Raw genomic sequence first — 21,503 nt, forward strand, 5'->3', positions numbered from 1 at the left:
GGGGGGGGGGGGGCAGGGGATTGAGACCCCCATAGTGAGGGAGTTGGGCAGGGCTGGGGCTCGTGCCCAGCCCAGGTGGTGTGTAGGGCTTGGGGCCCAGTGAGAATGCATGAGCACAGGGTCAGGGCAGGGAGTGGGAAGGCGCTGCAGATGGCGGTGGAGGGGCTGGCTCACGGCCACTGCACACACTCCTGGGGGGGGAGGGAAATGGGGGGCATGTGCCCCCAGATTTGTGTGTGGGGTGGGTGCAGGTTTCCTGCTGCAGGCTCAGGCTTCCTGCCCTGCTGCCCTCCCCCTCGGGGCCTCTGTGACCTGGTGGGCAAGACCCAGAGCGGCAAGGCAAAGCCGGGTGGGGAAGTTTGGTACCACCACCAGAAACCCTGTGCCACCATGGCGAAGCGCCCCTGCCCACCTGACAGCAGCAAGGGGCACAACTCTGCATAGTCACACCTGATGCTGCCAGGTGGGCATGGGGTGCTTTGCCACGGTGGTGTGGGGCTTGTGGCAGCAGCATAGGGCTTCCCTGCCCTGCGCCAGGTCTCGCCTGCTGGGCTGCAGAAGCCCCAGGGGTAGGGCAGCAGGACACGGAGCCTAAGCCCACATCCGTTCCACCCCCCACCCTCCCTATGGGATTCACTCGGGACGTGCCACCCATGGGGGAGGAGAAGCCAGGCTCCATGCCCTATGCCACTACAGCTGATGTTGCCTCCCACATGCAGCAGCTGGAGCTTAGGTACTGCTGCTGGGTGACAGGGTGCTGCGGATCTGGGTCTGTGACCCCGTAACTGGCAGCTGGGGGTGAGAGACTATGGCTGGGGAGCGAAGGACACAAGCAGGGGTAGGGGGCCTGTGGGTGGGGAGTGAGGGGCAATGGCATAGGCAGGGCACCAGCATATTAGGGCTGCTCAGCAACACAAAGCAGTGAGGGGCACAAACGCAGCTGGACCCATGTCCTGGTGAGCAAAGGGGGCAGGGGAAGTGCTGATTTTCCATGATAAAACACACCAACTCAAATGCCAAAAATGTATAGGTATTTAGAATTTATTTCATTATAGTGGTAATATAGTAATATATTTCATTATAGGCACTGGCAGGCTTCTAAATTGCTTTAAACTTATAAATATATCAACAAAACATTGTGTTCAACTGATACCTATGTATATTGTGGCATTTCAGTTTAATCACAGAAAAACATGGATTTTAGGGATTTAAATCAGAGTATTCACTATTTTTAATCAGAGAATTTGCAATTTTTCAACAGAGAAAACAAGGATCCCTGGTGATCAAAAGGTGAAAATCAAATTTTTGAGTGAAGGCAAGGATATTCTTAAGATCTATTTCTTTTAACAAACTGCTTAAAAATAGAGAATACATATAATCACTGAAGCACTAAAATAGTTGCACATTATGACAAATTTCTACGTATTTAAGAATGCCTGGAACTTTTATCAGCCAGTAACTGAATCAGGATTCAAAAGTACATGTTAAAAACCACCTACATTCCTTATTATTTGCTTGTAATACGTGGTATAAATAAAAGTAGGAGTCTAAACAAAATTATGCATTCGTTAGATAATTACACATTGAAACTTACAAAAACCAAACCAACAAGAAAATCCAGAGAGAGAATTAGAGATATTACAAGGACAAAAGGACAAATACTTTTTTTTATGAAATACACAGGACAAATACTTTTTTTTATGAAATACACACACACACACACTCTCTCTCTCTCTCTCTCTCTCTCTTAAAATAGGTTTGCTCATTAGAGTGGTGCTCTTTGGTTGCTATAGTTAAAGTTGTGTCAATACTTCAATTATAAACCTCTATTTTGGAGGGACATATAACTCCACTTCAAATTGACCACGTTAGACAGACTGCCATCTTTATTTCTTAAGAGGTTTACTGGCTTTGGATGCTTTTTTGCACTACTTTAACTCAAAAAATATAATCTGTTTAAAGGATAGTTTGGCAGACATATAGTTTAATATTCTTATTGCTTCTGGTAAGGAAAAAACAGGACAGACTAAAAATAAATTTATTCTGTATGTGCAATATACAACATATGAAAATTTCTAAACCAAAGTGGTGCTTTTGATACAGTAACATGCATCAGAAAAAATATGTATCTTTGGGTTTTTATTTTGGCATAAAGTCAGGTAATTTATCTATCTAAAAGACTGAAAATAACTCTGGAAAAAAGAAAAAAAAAAGGATCCTCAGAACTTATATAAGTACTCATTTCCTAATCTTCCAAAAGTGTAATTAAGGACCCCAAACATTTAAACGTTAAGGGGCAATTATAGATCAGTGGAAATAATTCCTTGAGTGTTGTGCACCCCCTTTCTTTTCCCTCTTATATCAACATATTTTTGAGCAGCAGCCTATATCCTAGCTTTCTGATTTAGTTTATCTTTGTATTCAAGACATTACATAGGTGATTAGATGCCAGGGTGATCAGCCTCCTCCAAATAGCAAACGCTTGTGCCTCTATGCCTGGGACCAAAAATCCAAATGCCAAGTTTGGTCCTTCTCTTTCCAAGGCAAAGAAACAACAAAACAGCTAATGACAGTTACTTATCTAATCCACATTCAAAATCGTGTTGATTGGTTCAGAAGAGAAATGCATTTTTTTTCTCTTTGCTCAAATACAATAGCCTTTGTAGAAAAATTAGTTCAGGTTTCCCACAGGGTATGCAATGTAAGGGTGCACTGCTCCACAGCAAAAGTAGACATTAAGTCAAAATTCTGTAGGGCTAACTCTCTAAAGCAGTGAATCAAGTATGAAGAGTTAAGGTTAAAAAGAAAGTCAGAGGAAGAAGTTTAGTTTATAGTTTTGTTAACAGGGTGAAAACTTTCAGTCCCCTTTAACACATTTTACATACTACATTTTGCAGGTACTTTGAAGAAATACTAAGCTTAAAAAGTAAGATGAACTTACTCATCCAAAATGACACACAGGCTAATGACATTGTAAACGTGGCACAGCAGGAAGGGGAGTATGTAAGGTAAGAAGAATCAATCTGCAGCTGGATAAATGTTCGAATTTGACACACAAACCAGAACTGTAATAATTCCTAGAGACATGCTTGTCTTCTTGAGAAACAGTTAAACGCTTACTTAAAATCTTTGCAATCGGCATCCATTCCATTTGGCAAACCTCTGCCATTTATTTTAGAAACATCCTCATCATCTCCTTGTTTAAGATCTCTGTTTTTGTCCTCCTCAAATGGAGAAGCCTTGCCTTTCTGATCTCCTTTCTCTGGTCCATCTGTTTCAGCATCTCTAGTGCCCTGAGGAAAAAGAATCTGTTTGATTCTGAATATTCAACAGAACACAAAGGAGCACCATCAGGTGACCTAATTCTACACTATAGTGCATGTAAACAATACAAACATTTTGTTTTAAATGAAATTGCATCTGGTGAGTAACTTGATGGGTATCAACCATATGCAATTTAGAATTGCCAAAATATGAAAGGGAATGTCAGGATTTATAATGGAAGAGCTAACTCAACCTTAACTATAGCGGTGCTGGTAAAGTAGTAATGTCATGTTAGATTGCTAAAACTATTTATCATAGTTAAAAAAACCTTAGTTTTAGAACATAACCAATATGACGCTCTAGAATAAAGAATTCTGTATTTTAAAGCTAGTTGTTAATACCTTTAGCAGCAAAATCATTTACCCAGTACTATTTTTTCTACTTCAAATGTTTTTTTGGATTCAAACGTATTTGGAAGATAAACATGATAATATCGAACAAGCTGTACATTCAAGATCTCTAAACTGTTTCTCACTAACTCCTTCATGTTAGACTCCTCCAAACAAAGAAAACCATGGGTAAGAACACCATATTTCCTCAGCAGAAGGAGCACAAAGAGATGAGTAGACAAACGCATTAGAAAATTTAACTGTGTTAAAATAATATATGGATTACAGTAGGTAACTATGCAAATGTAAAGCATTATATTACTTACAAAAGCTCCCTTCCTAAATCGAGAATCCAATTTATCTGCTGGAGAGGAACTTAACACATATTCTACCATGCTCACGCCAAGGCCACCACTTTCTGATCGAGGAGACAATACAGCATTTACTTCACTGTTTCCATGAAAACCCTGTCCAGGCTTTCTCTGGACCATAATAGGCTGGGACATAGAGTGGTCTGTTTAAAATAAATTCATAAAATAAAAATTACTGAGTGGACTTTCACAGAGAAACTTACAAAGTTTTTAATTTCACATCACCAGAAGAGATAATAACGGTAATAACATGATAATGTCAGTTTTATTCTTAAAAGTTATAACTGAATACATTTAATAAAAATTCCAAACCTCAATTTTAAGGAGTTAATTGTTACTGGCATATCACTATAGCTCATTCAGTATGGATTTTTTTTAGTCTGGGTAAGGAAAAACAAGCGTGAAACTGAATGTATCCTAAGGTTCATAAAACTTTTCAGATAACATTTAGTTAGCAGAAATAATCTTTAATTGCATATATAGATCAATGACTTACGAGGAGTTCCCCATGCAGTCTCTCTCCACTCATCACCAAGGAATATTCCTTTTTGTCCATCTTTTGCTGAATCATCAGGTTCCCAAAACTTTTTGGCAGGTAAAAGCTATTTGAAGAAGGGAAATTACTTTACTTTATGAATAACCAAAATTTTAAAACCATATGACAAAAGGGATCTATTTTATAAGTAAAACAAAGTAGTCCAGTAATTTAGCAATATTACAATAAGTTTTGTAAGGAAATAAACTGTACTAAAATAACATTTATAGAGAGTGTCAAAAGATAGCATCTAGTTTTAGGAATGGATTCCTCAAGAAATGACAATCCACTGCACTGAAGACGTATGGTTATTCAGAGCACATACAGGATGCTGTGGGATCACAACGCTAACCCCACTGATGTTCCTCAAGGGTCAACCTAAAGAAATGCCACCCCTAAAACATGAAGTCAATCAAGACATCTAATAAAAGGCCAAAACCTACAGGTGGTTTTCATGAGACTATATCTACACAGAAATGGACTGAGTTCTCAAACTTCGAAAAGCATTAACTATGTGAAGGTTAGTCAAATGTCTCTAGGCAACTCCAACCTTGCCGTATTTGAGGGACCTAGAGATTAGAAACTTCGTACCAACTATTTTCTTTTAGCAGTGTGCTTTTCTCAAAGTTACTGTATTTTCTCACATAGAACACATTTTTCCCCACCCAACTGGGGTGTGTCTTAAGTGCGGAAAGCTTTCTTTGCTGGAAAAGCAGTACACCTGGAGACGCTGTGTATGCCATCCAGCTGCCGCTTACCTCTGCTTAGCAAACGGAAGGGACAGTCTTCTGTCAACCCTCTCACAGCCCCAGCTACTGGCTCAGCACTGTAGCTGATGCCGGAAGAAAGTATGCTGCTGGCAGTATCTTGATGAGACTTGTGAAGTGTAAGCAACACTCTATTTACAAGAAGTTATATAAAAAAGTACTTACAGTAAAGAAGTAACAGTCTTGCTACTTCTCTTTGCAAGGGCCCTAACCTTGTTTGACGAAGGAAGTTCCCCTGGGAACATATGTCCAGGAAGTTTGGCATCACAAGACAGTCTGCTGTACCAGGAAGTTCCTGATGACACACTTTCTGGACATTATATGTTCCCAGGAGGATTTACTTTGTCACACAGCTGCCCATGACTCTGGAAAAATCCTTTCTGCTTTCCAAAAATAAGGTGCGCATCTTATTCGGGTGTGCAGCGTATGCAAGAAAGGAAGAGTATTACTTCTAAAGCTGGAAAAATCTTATTCCATTTCAATATTAGAACATCATGTTCTGTTCCGTCTTTCAGTAAAGAACTCATACTGCAGTATTATAGAAAGCAAGCACTACATTCAACATTAAAATATATGTTTTCATTCCTAATAATTCTTTCTACCATATTATATTGCTACTGATATTTATTACAGTGGTCAAAATAATGCATATTAAAGTCCTCAAGATACATTAAGAACAAGTTTGTCTTTACCTATATACGTGCAAAAATTACAAGGAAACACATAACACTCTGGTTTTGTAAAAGAATAACAAAAAACATCCTTCCTATGCAGCCAGCTTCAACAAGAGGAATGGGGAATGCTCTCAGCCCTGCAGACAGTCAGGACACCTTCCTGGGAGGAGAGAGTGTACATGTCAACCACCATAGACTGAGGAACGCAAACAAGACAGATCTCTCCCACTTCTGGGCAACTGCCTTAGCCACAAAGCCACTGGGCAAAATGGGTGTCCCACACTCCATTCCTTCAAGTACACCTAACATTCAGGCCCTAAGGAGACTCGGGTACAGAAACACCTGGGATAGGTGATTCCTAGGCAACTGTAAGCAGGAGCTACACACCGACATGTTCAAAATGCTACGTTTTCAACACACACAGATCAATTCTTGCTTAGAGCATATGCATTCTGGTGGGACTCTGTTGAAATGCACAGTAGAGAAAAAGCAGATTCAGACTAAAAAGTAGTTACTTCAGTAGTTAATTCAGACCCAAGAGAGTCTTCTACAAAATTGTTAATGAAATGATACATCACAGAATCAGAGAAAATTAGGGTTGGAAGGCACTCCACTTGATACTGCCTGCCAGCTAGACGTTGAGCCATTGACTACTACCCTCTGAGCCCGATGATCAAGCCAGTTTTCTATCCACCTTACGGTCCACTCGTACTTCCTTAGCTTGCTTGCACGAATTTGTGGGAAACCGTATCAAAAGCCTTGCCAAAGTCAAGGCATACCACAACCACTGGTCTCCCCACATCCACAGAACCAGTCATCTCATCACAGAAGGCAATCAGGTTAGTCAGACACGACTTGCCCTTGCTAAATCCATGCTGACTGTTCCTAATCACCTTCTCCTCCTAGTGCTTAAAAATGGATGCCTTGAGCGAATCCATCCTTCACACCCCTTGCTAGCTGCAACTCCAATTGTGCTTTGGCCTTCCTGATTTCATCCCTGAATGCCCCACCAATATTCTTATACTCCTTCCTAGTTGTTTGTCCAAGTTTTCACTTTTTACAAGCCCCTCTTTCGCGTTTAGCTTACTGAAGAGTTCCCTGCAAAGCCAAGCTGATCTTCTGCCATACTAGCTAGTCTTCCTGCAAACATCAGGATGGCTTGTGCCTGCACCCTCAGTTAGGTTTTTTTAAAGCATAGCCAACTCTCCTGGACTCCTCTCCCCCTCAGACTGGCTTCCCAAGGGATCCTGCCTATCAGTTCCCTAAGCGAGTCAAAGTCTGCTTTTCTGAAGGCCAGGGTCCTTAACTCTGCTGCTGTGTTTCCTTAATTTCCTCAGGAACTCTATCATCTCGTGGTCACTGCTGCCCGAGCTGCCATCCACTACTACGTTCCTCACCAATTCTTCTCTGTCCAGGTCAAGAAGGCCCCTAACTGGCCTCTCAAGGATTTGGACCAGAAAGTTGTCCCCAACACTCTCCAACAATGTCCTGAACTGCCTGTGCACTGCTGTATTACCCTCCCAGCAGATGTCAGTGTGACTGAAGTCCCCCATGAGAACCAGGGCCTGTGATCAAGGAAACTTCCACTAGCTGTTTTTAGAAAGCCTCATACACCACTTCCTCCTGGGCTGGTGGTCTACAGCAGACCCCCACCACGACATCACCCTTGTCGCTCTCTCCTCTGACCCTAACCCAGAGTTTCAACGGGCCCATCTCCAGTTCCATACCAAAGCTCTGAGCAATCATGCAGCTCTTTTACATAAAACACAACTCCTCCTCTTTTCCCCTGCCTGTCCTTCCTGAACAGTTCATACCCATCCATGACAGTGCTCCAGTCATGTGAGCTCCCACCACCTGTCTGCTATTCCAATTTCATCATAGTTTCAAGACTGTGTGAGGACTTCCAATTCTTCCCACTTGTTTCCCAGGCTCTGTGCATTCACGTACAGACACCAGAGGTAATCAGCCAATTGCCCTACTTTCCCAGGAAGGATGAGAAGGCCTCCTCTGCTGCCCCTTCCTGCTTGCACTTCCTCCGGATACAGTATCACAGGTCACTCACTTCCCCATTTACCTCAGTTGGTCTCCATTCCCCAGCAAACCTAGTTTAAAGCCTTCCTCACTAGGTTAACAAGCCTGTCTGCGATTCCCTCTTTTCATCAGGTTGAACCTGTCTCCTCCTCTTGGAACAACATCCCGTGGTCAAATAAGACAAGCTGGTTACACCATCTGTGCCACCATGCATTTATCTTCAGGACGTGTCCATTCTTGCCCAGGCCCTTCCTCCTGACCTGAAGGATTGAGAATACTATCTGAGCCCTTGTCCCCTTCACCAATGCACCCACAGCCCTGGAATCACTTTTGGTCTGCTCAGGGTCTCCCCTGGCAGTATCATTGGTGCCCACACTGGTGAACAGCATCGAGTAGTCAGAGGGCCAGATGAGTCTCAGTAATCCTTCCGTAACATCTTGGATCTGCACTCTGGACAAGCAGCAGATCTCCCCAAGACAAAAGGTCAGGCTGGCAAATGGATGCTTCCACACCCCTCAAAAGGAAGTCTCCAACCACCATGACCTGTCATTTCTTCTTGGTGGCAGGGGTCCTGATCCTTCCAAACTTGGGGAGGCCTGGCCTGTCCTCTTCTACCAACGGAACATGCTCATCCTGTTGCTAGGGCTCTATATCTGTTTTTCAGGTGAACTGTTGCAGGTGCTTCCAGCTTCCACCTTCCTGGGAGTCCATGTCCTGTCTCCCTTCTCTAGTGCTGCCTTTTGGAGTCCTTCCTCCACAGTCTTAGAGGTCCTTTAGCATCCATTCAATGACATTCTCATGGTGGAGGATGCTTTGGAGCCTTGTCACCTCCCCCTGTAGCCTTCCTGCCTGCTCCCTGAGGGATACCACAAGGAGGCACCACTCACATTTGGGCACTCCCACACCTGGCTGTCACAAAGGAACCTGCAAGCCAGTCTCCACAGTGCCAGAACAGGACCTGGGGGGAAAGCCTCAACAGTGAGCAGTCCTGACGGGACAAACACCTCACAGGTGCAAGCAGAGGCAGTGGCAGCAGCTCTGGCATCAAGACATCCTCCAACTATTTCTCTGGGTCTCTTAATCTGCCGCCTCCCTCTTGCTGCTCTTCCAAGTACATCTTCCCTAGTGAACTCACCTGTAAGCTGGCCTGTTTATTGCTCCATGGTCCAAAAGGTTCTGTTTCCCCTGCTTCCTCTCACAATGTGTAAAGGCTCCCCTTGAAAAAAGGGCAAACTGACCTGTGAACCGACCTTCCCAGAGCAGGACTGGGCACCTGGTGCCTGGCTTCTCTCCTTCCTAGTGAACTGCTTTCAGACTAATTGCCCTGTTTGCTGCCCCTGTTCGTTCACCAAGGGAACCCTTACTTGATCCCCCAATAAGGCAATAACTGGAGTTAAATGGAATGGCCTGCGATACTCAGACGGTCAAACTTAATGATTCAGTGCTCCCATCTAACCTTAAAATATGAATCTATGGCTAGTTTTATGCCAGGTTTCTCTGAATGCCTCAGTTTAGAGAAATAAAACATTTTCATAATTCTACAAAACATCCTTCTTGAAGTACGGCACCCAAAACTGGATGCAGTACTCCAACTGCAGTCTGACCAATGCCACATGGAGGGGAAGTATCACATCCTTGGTTCTATTTGTCATGCCAAGCCAAGATCTTTTTCTTCTTTTACAACGGTTCAATCTCACATTTCAACAGTTCAGCTTCCTGTGCTCCAATACATAATCTACACCTTAAGAAGCTGAAATGAACTGTTTGGAATTTTATAGAGTTCCTAAATGAAAGGATTCTGCATTTAAATTTCACTTAACAGTGGGAGTGGAAGTATATAGGGGGCCCTCTAGACATTCAGGTACAGGCCCTATAGTATCTGATGTGTGATCCACATAATCATGCCTCCTGCCAGCCCATACATGCACAGTAGGAGATGTGCGTGTGGGATTCAGCATCAGATCAAATCATGCTTTATTGCTGGTGCAGCAGGAGTCCGGGATCGTGATCCTAGGCTCCCCCAGCACCGAAGGCAAGTTCTTGTGCTGTGACCCCACAGCTGACAAGGTTCACAGCATTCCATGTGCTGCCCCTGCTGCAAGCCTTGTCAGCTTACAAAGGAGTGCAGCGGGTGATGCACCCCTAAAATTGAGAGCCTCATCAGCTGATGGGGATCCCAGCCACAGGGGAGCACCTGGCTACACGTTCAATTAACAGCAAAAGAACAAGCCACAAAGTTATCCCACATTTTTTGTGGAATAACTTTGTAATTTATGCCTTCTTTTATCACACCATTAAGTAACTGAACATGCACCTGGGTCACAACAATACATGATTAACCAATTAATCAAGCCTTAAGTGTAATGTGTAGATGAGGCCTAGGTAGGACATTTCCCTGCTTCAGGTGGAAGTTAACTTTCCTGATGTAGTTTAATTTTGCTTGCCAATGAGTATGGCATACATCAAATCTCTATTAAAATATTACGATTTAGTTAGAGCCTTTCAAAGAGAATGAACAACTCAAATGTTTATCAATTATTCCTTCTGTCATACCAGGAAGAAGAATGAAAGAGGAACAGCCTGTCGCTCTCACAAACATGCCAAACATCCTATTAAACCAGCTGTACAAGATAGAATCAAGAGTTTAAAACAGTTCTTACAGATTAAGGTAAAAAAGATCATTATGATCATCTTGACTGACCTCCCACATGACAAGCTTTTCACTGTATTTTCTGTATCTAATCCAATCATCTCTACTTGAAGAGAGGCTGTTTGTTGGGGTTTTTTAAAAAGACATTCAGTACTGACTTACAGACTCCACGTAATGGAAACAAAAAATTACCACATCCCTTGGTAAACTGGTTCAGTTTCATTACCCTTAACATTTAGAATCATGTTTTATTTTCAATTTCAGCATCAGCTTCCAGAGACTGCATCTCGCTATGCCTGTGATAGACTGAGTCATTTAGTACCAAATACCTTCTCCCAGCAGAAAGGCAATTTAATCATAATCCATAAATCTCTAAATTACTCTTTAATCACCTAAATAGACTGAGCTTCTTCATTCTCATTTAAAGATTCAATATTCTTATATCACTGCCCTGAAACATATGCATTTTATCCAACCTACTCCTTGACATGTTACACTAGAGCTGGATAGTATTCCAGAAGTTCTCACATCACTAGACAACTTTTTTTTTTTTATCTTTCTTGCTCCTAACCATGAACTACATGATTTTCTTTTTGTAAGGTTTGGTTTAACCCTTGGAGATATGCTCTTCTAAACCTATTAATTGCTTGACTATTATTTTATAAACACACCTTCTTAACCAATGAGTGAATGCCCAAAATGTGTCACAAGAGGAAGACTCACAGAAGATACAGAAATTGGGGAAAAGCCTCCAAGATAAGACTAAGATATAAGACAAAAGAATGAGATTGTACAGGCAACTAAAGGTATAGTCAGCTTTCAGGTGACCAAAGCAGAAAGACAGTGGATCTTTTTCCAATGAAAGTTTTCTTTTGAGGCTGGCTTCTGACAGATTAAACCATCACAGTATTGCAAAACATAAGTGGATCAAGAGATCTTAGCTTTTAACTTGGTGTACAGTTCTAGGGCAGTGTGTATTAAACTTATGAATTAGACTAAATAAGCTATTAAACCAAATATTGCTATGTGAAGAACTGCCAATAAATGGTCATACTGAATGGCAAGATTAGTCTTGGGATATCAAATCCAGTCTTAAAATCATTAAATCTGTATTTCAGAACTTTAACAGCCTGATCAGGGGAAGTGTTCAGGCTCAAGTGGATATGAAAAAAATAAACCAACTTAATTAAGAACATGAGCAGGAATCAGTTACATTTCATGAAAAATCAAATCTAGAAAATACTACATAAAGAAGAATACAACAGTGTCTTCATTAGGGACAGGGATATAGGCTGCAACCATGTTGGTCTAAGAACACAGAAAGACAAGGTTCTTTGGGTAAATCTGATATCTTATTAGACCAACTCAAATAGCTGGAGAAAAATCTTCTTTGCAAGCTTTCGAGCAGGGATAAGCAGCTATCTGTATATTTTATCAGCATATTTATTCACATATTTAAGGATAATTACTAAGCCATAGTTTTCAAAATGGGATAAACACAAGATTTCACACAGGTTTTTGGTTAAAAGGTATAAAACATTATTGAAGAATTCAAATTAAGACACAAGATTAAAAATTTTATTTTCTGCATTTATAAGAATCACGATTAAGTAGCTCTGATGAGACCATATCTGGATTATTATAAATCTCAACCCTGTGCCCTTCAGCATCAAGAAAACAAGTTGGAGAGAGTTAACAAAAATAAAGAAAAATATAGCAGTACTAGGATGTTTAAGTGGGCAAAACAATTAGCGAGGAAAGAAAAAGTGAAATTTAGAAAGAAAAATGCTCGAAGTTCCTGACAGCACGACTTAATAACATCAAACTAAACCAGATAAAAGCATTTGAGAATAAACTACAAACACTTCACTACGTCTTATGAGTGATACAGGAGTAATTAATTCATTTCTGCAGGGAGTAGAACTTGATTACTACAAGGAGACAAAAAACAAAACCAGAATCAAAACCAGGATACCCTGCCATTTGATCCATCTTTCACAATTCCTTAGTCTTCTCAAGAAATGATAAAGTGAATCAATCCATTGAGCTGAATCAGCAAATGCACAGTAAGATACTTTAAAATATACTGAAGATGCAATCCAAATGAAAGACGGGAGAGTTAAGAACCTATTAGAGAATTAGATAACATGATTCTAGTACTTATTACACTAGAAAATCTACTTTCATCCAAAAACGCCCCCAAAAGTTTTCGCTTTCATAGCTCAGCAGAAAATCACAGAAACAAATAAAATACCCTCAATAAAGATGTCTCCCTCAATCTGAGGCTACCGTAAATCAATAAGCTCAGCATGACCTACTCCGTATATTAAAAAGGAGCATTAACACTAAAACGCAACAACTGGACTATCCCCCATGCCACCACTCCAAAGGGCTCTGTGCAAGTGTATAAACCGCAGCAGGTTCTACCTATGCTCCCAGTCAGGCATCACAACAAGGGGGTAGGCAGCATTTTTGGGTAGTGGACCAGAATGACCCAGCTCATGTCAAAGACCAGCACTAGCACCTGGCCACTGCTACAACATAGCATGGGCAAAGTGTCCAGCAGCAGTGTGCGCAAAGCCCCCCACTGCCAAAGCATCCACTCTGTGGGTCCAATCCAATGGTTCCACAGGCCAGACTGGGCCATGGACTGTAGGTTGCTGATCCCTGATGTAGGCATAATGCTGCTGCTTTTGTTTATTCAGGGAAAAAGCACAGCCCTGCTTTTATTCCTAGATAGGGTAGCAGTTCCCTTGCTGCTAGCCAGGTATCTTGGGAAGGAGGCTCCTCCTGTCATTACTACTTTAAGTGGTGAGGGAGCCATGAGAGGCCATGCCAGGTCCTGGTATACCTGGGACCCTGTATCGAAGTAAAAACTGGCTGTAGCGATTAGAGGCACAACAACTAAATGATAAGAACCCTTCATTAAAAATCAGAAAACACACAAAACAATTTTAGCAGCAGTTTATTAGATCAGTATGTACCAATCTGGAGAAAAATTCTCATTAACCAGAATATCAAATTTGGTTATTTTTTTTTTCCAAATCCATAAATTGTGGCTTTCACAGAAAGACCACAACCTAAAAATAACTCTCAAGCAAATGAAGCTTAGATATTACTTCTGTTTTAATGGTGAAAGCCAGTGATCAAACATCTTATAAGACATATTGTTTAGCAGTTAAAACCTGAATTCTACATGCAGTCTTTGTGTTTAATACTTCGGTGTGATTTTATAGATAAGCCCTAACACTGGTTTCTTTACATTCTCGGTCAACATTTAAGTAAAGTAATCTAGAATATGGCCAGTTTGCATTTTATATATCTAATATATATCTATATCACACCACACCCCCCCTTGCCCCCACAGAGCTCAACCTGCCCTTCCAGTGTTGCCATCAAGTCCCAGGAAGAACCTGGTGCCATCCCTGGTGCAGCTCCAGGAGCGGCAGAAGCCACCTGCCTGCAGCCACTAGACTGCATCATGCCCCAAACCCCCTGGCACAGCACAGCCCAGCAGCTGCAGGCAGGCAGCATCCGCTGCAACCTGGGGCTGCAGCAGGGGCGGCACCAGGCTCTCCTCAGTGCTCAGGACAGGCCGCAGCAATGGAAGAGGGGCTGCTGCCACCCCAAAATTTGCTTTAGCTCCCCCCCACCTGCCTTCTCCAGCACTGACACCAAGTGTGGGCCGCCCAGGGGGTGCGGGCCCCCAGATCTGCACACAGGATAACAGGAGGTTGCTTCTGCTGCCTGGGGCCAGTGGTGGCAGCAGTGTTCCTGGCACTGGGCACAAGGTTTAAAAGATTAAATCTTTTGTGAAATAAAATCTGGTTAATCTGTCACTCCAAGGGGATTAATACTGAGGACTGATTATCCATGAGCTATTAACAGAAGTCAGACATTTTCATCCGTTTCCAGAATGTATTTTGCACGATACTGAGAGACAGTAATTTAACATTCATAATGAAGCAATATATAAAAATTCTGAGTGCAAACATTATGCCTTCTGGCTTACTATCTAAGAACTGTATGATTATACGGATACTTATGTAAATTTGTTTCTACAAAAATTCAGAGCTTGCTACCTAGAAATTAGGAATTATATTATTACAAGTAAAATAATCTAAGATGTGTCAAACGCAGCCAGCAGAACCCTTCCTTCAGCCTACTAGGCTCTTTGACAGGCCCACTGGGCCATGGTTGTTGGCAGCAGTGGTGGGTAGGGGGGAGGAGGCGGCATTTCCAAAAGCCCTGCTAGCTCTGCCACCCTGGATTTCACTTGGGGCAGGGATGAGTTTGACACTCCTGATTTAAGATTTCTGCTTTGGATTTAGATGGCCTTATCGCAAAATGGAATGATTGATCACCCAAATCTGAGCCAAGAAAAGATGAATGTATGCAGTGCTTTGTGAGCATCAGTTGGTTTGACAAGCACTAGATGTGCACCGATAATATCAGTCCCATATTGAATTGGCACTGATATAGGGAAAATTGACAGTATTGGTAATCGGCTTTTTTTTGGCCAGTGTGGCCAATAATGTGGTTGATAATTGCCCCATACATGCACGGGGCCAGGAGCACAGCCTGGTGGCTTGAAGAGCAGCATCTGTTGTGGGGGAAAGGAAGGGCTGTGGGAGGGACAGATCAAGGGCCCCGCAGTGAGGGAGTGGGGCTGGGGCAGGCACTGCACAGCTAGGGCAGGTGGGGTGCAGGATTGGAGCTCGTCCAGGAGGCACAGGGAGGGGGTCCTGCTGCCACAGCACCTCGGGCGGGCATTGAGGGGGGAGGGAAACATGCACTCCTGGGTCTTTGCAAGGGTGAACTGCCCCTGTGGACTGGACTCATCCCAGCAGGGGGCTGGATCAAGCTGTGCTCAGGGCAGGAGGTGGCATGCTGGGAAGGGGGCTACAGTGAATTTTGGGGTGGCTGTAGGCCTCCAGGTTCCCTCCCAGTGTCACTGTCACCCACCCCGAGCACAGCCCAGCCCAAAAAAATCTCTACTGGTGCACCCCTAATAGACACTATGGAGGGCATAGGTCTGTACCTTAAATTGACTAATTGTGAGAAGCAAATTCCATTGTGATTTCGTGTGTGAGAGCATTTGGAAGTGACTAGTTGTACTTTAAGAGATAATGAATTAGTCAAAACACCTTGTGTGGAAGTCAACAGGATGCCAGTGGGGATTCGACTAATAACAAAGTGATAATTTAATCCAGTGATTAATTAACAAGATTTCAGTATACAATGTATCCTCACATCTGTTGGTCTTCACATGAATATATCTTAGTACAATTTGCATCTCCCTGCCTTGACTTGGCTGGGCTTGTTGAATACATTCCAAGTGGATGGCAGTCCAGCCACAATTTTGTTCGTCTTCAGTGATCTGGCACTTTAACTGACCCAACACAAAGAGTTGATAGTTTCAAAACCGCAGCAGCTAAACTGCCAGATACAAGAGCCTGAAGTAACTTTCTAAATCTTAAGCAGTAAAATTTGAAAACATTTAAAAATAAATTTAATCTTTTAAAAATGGGAAACATCTTTAATGAAATTAAGAATAGCAAGACAAAGGCTGTTTGAGACAGAACACAAAAACTCACCTAAACTTGGCTCATCTGTCACTTGACCAGTCTTATTTGCATTATTTGACTTGGAGCGAGTTTGGTTTCTACACTTAATACCTGATCACTGGAACTTTTAACATTGTAGTACAGGAACTCTTAACTCTATTCCATCATCTTTTTTTTTTTTTTTTTTTAGATTCTACCTCGTTAACATCAGTGAAGAGACTGTAACTGCACCTCCCAATTACAAAAGTACCATTAACTCGTTCTAGACTGCAGACCCACTAGTGACTTGACTAGCAGAATAGAAAGACAGACTTTTTACACCTATTGCTAAGAGAGCTTCCCAACAAGAATTGTAACAGCTTCTTTAAAGTCTTTCATTCCAAACATTAATGTACTTTGATCAAAGATATTTCAAATTATCTGACAGTGCACCTCCTTCAGGACAATTTGTTCCTCTGCACCGGTAAGTACTTTTAACCATGGCTGCCTCCAGAAGCAGTGTCACTACAGGCATAATAAATATCCTTATTTTCTTATACTCTAGCTCAAAAAAGCCAAAACAAAAACAAACAAAAAAACCCAACCTTTCATGCCTCCTAGTCTCATAGGAGCATTCTATTGTATAGAAGCATATAGAAGTAGGACTGGAAGGGACCTCTGGACGTCATCTAGTCCAAGCCCTGCTCAGGACAGATCCAACCCTATCCAAACTATCCCATACGAATCCTTATCTACCCTATTCCTAAAATGAGAAGATTAAGCCTGTAGCCTAACTACAAAGCTTAATTACAAGCGCCTTAACCTGTCACAGGTAAAGGAGGGGAACAAAGGTTATCAGATTTCTGTTGCTGCTAGGGCTGTTAAAAAGTACTCAAAAGATTAAAAAAGAGGGCCAGGGATTCTAATATTATAAAACCTTAAGTCTGTCTGTCTGTAACACTTTATTTGCACACTGACTGGAGGACAAACAGCCAGAGTGCAAAGAAGCGTACTGACAGAAGGCAACCTGCCGTCATGATGGTGGGGACACAGGGGATGGAGTGGGGGGCAAGGCCAGCACAGTTAGCCTCCCCCCTCCCCCTGGAGGCAGCAGCAACAGAGTGGACAGAAGGGGGGGGTGAGGCCAGCAAGTAATGAGGGGTGGTAGGGGGGGGCTCTATCCCCATGCTCCACCCTGGCCCCAGTCATTCTTGCCAGGCAATCAGCTAGTAACAGGTATAATAACCATTCAGTCTGACATGAATACAGGGGACCCATCTAAGAAAAGTGCTTCAATTGTTAAAAACAGCAGGGATTTTCTTCACACAGATATTTCAAGTAAAAAACCTAGTATGTTAGCTCAATTTTTAAGTCTATCAGTTGACAAACCCAATGTATGACAACATGGTAACCGTGTTCACAAACCCCCATTATAAGATACTACTGTTAATGTTGATTATCTCCACCTTAGATAACATAAAGGAAACTTTTAGATGATGAAAAAATTGGCTACATCAAATAAACTCTTTGTTAAACAAATTATAAGTCATGTTATAGATATCTTCCTCAATTTTATTAGAACTCCTAATCTTCCAATAGGTTTTTTAGCCATCTAAAAATATTTACCTCTCCCATTCCCCGAGATTCTAGTGCAAGAGCTTGAAACTCATGATTCATCTCATCCACAGATCGAACCTGAAGAAAGAAAATAATGCAGATTAGCAGTGCATTATATAGAAAACTACATCTACAATAAAATACATATACCCCAGGTAATTGTACTGTTTGTTCAAAGTAACTTCTGAAATGCACATAATTTACTGCTCAATCTACATCAAATGCCACACCATTGATTTGGTGAGCAAATCTAGTTTTTAAAAAGCTACAATTAGTTCTTTAATGAATCATTCTTACAAAATAACACAAAAAGAAATTTTAGGGACAAATACATCTAGAACTAAGTTTAATATTTTTGATACACATCAAACAATCTGCAATAAATACAAACTAGTGAAACTGATTTTGTGCATGCATGTAACTTGGAATGGAAATGATTTGTTGCACACAATGTTACTGAACACACTAAGCAGACAAAAGTAGGGAGAGCTCATGACAGAGTCAGTATAAGCTAACAGTAAAGTGCTACTGTTGAGCTATAAGTAATAGCCATGAGTGTTCAGATTTCTTCTTTTCTAAATCATATGAAGGAGAGTCCTTTTGCCATTTAAAACAAACATAAGACATTTCTGTAATGAATGCTAAACTTGTTGCTTTAAATGACAAATTTCCAAGGTCTCAGGGCATCACAGTATCCTTTCCCCCCAGCTTTTCAGAGACCCAAGAAAGGGGTTCTATGATACCCCAAAGCTTAAGTCCATCTAAACCGTACAATTGCGCGAATAACCCACAAAAAATATTGCCTTTTGCATATTTCCTGGACCATCATCACTACAGCATCACTTCAACACTACCAATCTACAGGCTGATTCCCGTCTTCCCTTTTTTACCACACATGCTCACACCCCAACTATATTTGAGAGTCCCCCCAACCCACTTTAAAAAATAACCTTCAAAAGGAACTTACAAAATGTTAAAAGAATGACAACACTAGGAGCTGACAGTTAGGTAGTTTTCAAAGTTACAATATAATGAGGGACAGCAATTACATCACTTAGAAATACTATCGTACCCAACATTTCAAAGAAAGCTGAAGACGCAAACTGCTTTCCTTTGTCCGATGCTGAAGACTTTGCTTCATTTGGAAAGTTGTAGACATACATGCTCTGTCAGACGTACTACTGCACACAGGTGAAATTTGTATAGCCTAATGTTTATATAACAAAATTAATTCAGTTTTCATCCATCTAGAATTTGTTAGTCCATAAACAGAGTTATGAAACAACAGGAGCATGTACCCAGGAGCATGTACTCAAAATACCCCAAATTCCATGTTATAGTTAGGGATCTACCTAAATCGTGCTACAAGTGACTTGTGCAATGGCTGCTTTAATTGTGCTCTTTTTGCCACAAGTTCTCCCACAACCCCGACTGGTGATGAGGCCCTGGCAGCCCTGCTGCTCACTCCTGATCGGCCAGGAGACAAAAACCAGTTTGAAATATGCCCGTTTTTGCTTCCTGCCACTGATTGGCCAAGGGGGCCCAGTGTTTGCTGCTGATTGGCTAGGAGCCAAAAAACGGGTCATCTTTAAAACTTATCTGCCTACTGACCAATCAGGAGTGAGCAGCAAAGCCACCAGGGTACCTCAGCCAATCAGTGGGGGAGGGCAGGGGGAAGAGGGGGTTGGGGAATGGAAACCAGTGGTGAAAAGAGCAAGATTAAAGGAGTTGCTATGCACTTCCAGTTAGATCCCCAATTACAGTTCAGAAGTCAAGTTAAAGGCATTTAGCAAATATGCTTATTACCAACCTTTTGACGTACCTGCAGTTTTATTACTACACAAATATAAGGGTTTTTTTTGCAGAAAACACCACTGAATTGAGCATTTTGACTTTAAGAAGCATGGTAAATTTCTTGACAATCATTCTTTTTTCATTGCTAAATTTCAGTACTCTATTAAGATGTTACTACCATGCACAATAAGCGATCAACCATTCAGTCTTAGTCTGAATGTGTATAATTTTACTGAAGAAATTGTTTAACTTTCAACAAAAAGGGCTAAATCCTTAATGAATTAAAATTACCAAAAATAATATTGACCATGATTTATACCTCCAATCAGCATTTTGTTTTTATCAATCAGGAAGGAAAAACATTCAATTTTTAGTTGAATTAATGGGGAAAAAAACACCACTTTCCTCAGAAGTGGAAACTTAATCGTTTAACTCAAATTTTGTTAACAGCAGAATGGGAACATTTTGCCATTTCAAAATTGCCACTTTATTCTGCTACACTGTAAACTTAAAATACCATATTTATACACGACTTATGCAAAGAAACTGGGAAAAGATCCAAAATCTTTGCCTGCACGGAAGCTGTGCGGGTAGAGAGGGGAGGGGCAAAGAAGTTTTTGAGGAACAAGTGAATTTTGCTGGTAACAGGTAATACACACTTCTCAGGACTGAGCTGACTTATATAGACGTATATAGGATTCTAGCACCATTTAATTATCCACAACATTGTAATTTAATATAGCAAATCAAACAGGTATTTGTAGGAAGAGTTTCTTTAATCTTTAAAACCATGGTTTTGTTCAATTAGTATTTTTTGGAAAAGATTTCTAAGAAATGTGTGTTAATCTACATTCAACAACATATTATGAAAGAAGTCATTGTCTTACAACACTAGCTACATCTGGAAATCGTAAGTGATAAAATAAAACTTTTTTTGTATTTTGGGGGGCTACAAACACTAAAGTGTTAGCACCAAGGATAGAAGCATGGGCCACTCTAAAAGATGAATGAACCTTAAAACATTCACATAGTCCTCCATCCCTACAAAAGAGATGTCTCTAACATGAGAGTAATTATATAAATTACTCTTCTGGGTATTTAAACAAATCAATCTCAACCTTGAGTAAGGAGCTAGAATTCTGGTATTACAAAAGCCTTTGTCTGTCTGTCTGTAACACTTTATTTGCACTCTGACTGACTGACAACCAACCAACCAGAGTGCAAAGAAGCGTTCAGACAGGTAGCAGTGTGCCGCTATGATGGTGGGGACACAGGGGAAGTAACAGCATTCTGTTCTGCTCCCTGGAGGTAGAGGCAATGGAAATGGAGCAAAATGGAGCAGACAGACTGAGTGGAGGGAGGGGGCAAAGCCCCCTCCGCCCTGCTCCATGCAGGTGGCAACCATGGAGCGGGGGCAGGGGCAAAGGCACCAGAGCTGGCCTCACTCCCCGCCACTTGCTCCCTTGAGGTGACTGTAGCAGTGGCACAGCGGGAAAGCGGGGTCGGGATGCCACAGGGGGGTGAACCCACTGGTGCTGGCCTCAGCCTGCCCCTCCCCCCTTCTGTCGTTGCTGCCTGCAGGGCCAACGCAGCAGCAGTGGGTCAGAAGGGACCTTGTAGATCTTCAAGTCTGACCCCCCGCCTGGGCAGGAGAAAAACTGGGCTCAAATGACTCCAGCCCGGTAGGCATCAAGCCTCTTCTTAAAGATCCCCAGGGTAGGAGCCAGCACCACTTCCCTTGGAAGCTGGTTCCAGCTCCTAGGCGCCCTAACTGTGAAGTAGTTCTTGCGGATGTCTAATCTAAACCTACTCTCCAATAATGTGTGTCCATTGTTCCTTGTCATGCCAGGGGGCGCTAGGAGAAA

General features: G+C 41.9%; 1 protein-coding gene across 8 annotated transcripts in view; it reads right to left on the minus strand.

The window, feature by feature from the left end:
- Window positions 1–21,503, minus strand: part of PUM2 (pumilio RNA binding family member 2) — a 141,708-nt gene that overhangs the window by 78,848 nt on the left and 41,357 nt on the right. For all 8 annotated transcript variants that reach the window (XM_019520801.1, XM_019520797.1, XM_019520795.1 and 5 more), the window contains 4 exons: window positions 17,854–17,922; window positions 4,521–4,626; window positions 3,980–4,167; window positions 3,121–3,293 (listed from right to left, as the gene is read on the minus strand). In XM_019520801.1, the coding sequence (XP_019376346.1) occupies window positions 3,121–3,293; window positions 3,980–4,167; window positions 4,521–4,626; window positions 17,854–17,904 (518 nt within the window). In that variant the 5' untranslated portion in view covers window positions 17,905–17,922. The remainder of the gene's footprint in view (window positions 1–3,120; window positions 3,294–3,979; window positions 4,168–4,520; window positions 4,627–17,853; window positions 17,923–21,503) is intronic.

This window comes from Gavialis gangeticus, unplaced genomic scaffold (assembly GCF_001723915.1).
Source record: "Gavialis gangeticus isolate Ggan-Ray unplaced genomic scaffold, GavGan_comp1, whole genome shotgun sequence".
Classification (NCBI taxonomy): Eukaryota; Metazoa; Chordata; order Crocodylia; family Gavialidae; genus Gavialis; species Gavialis gangeticus.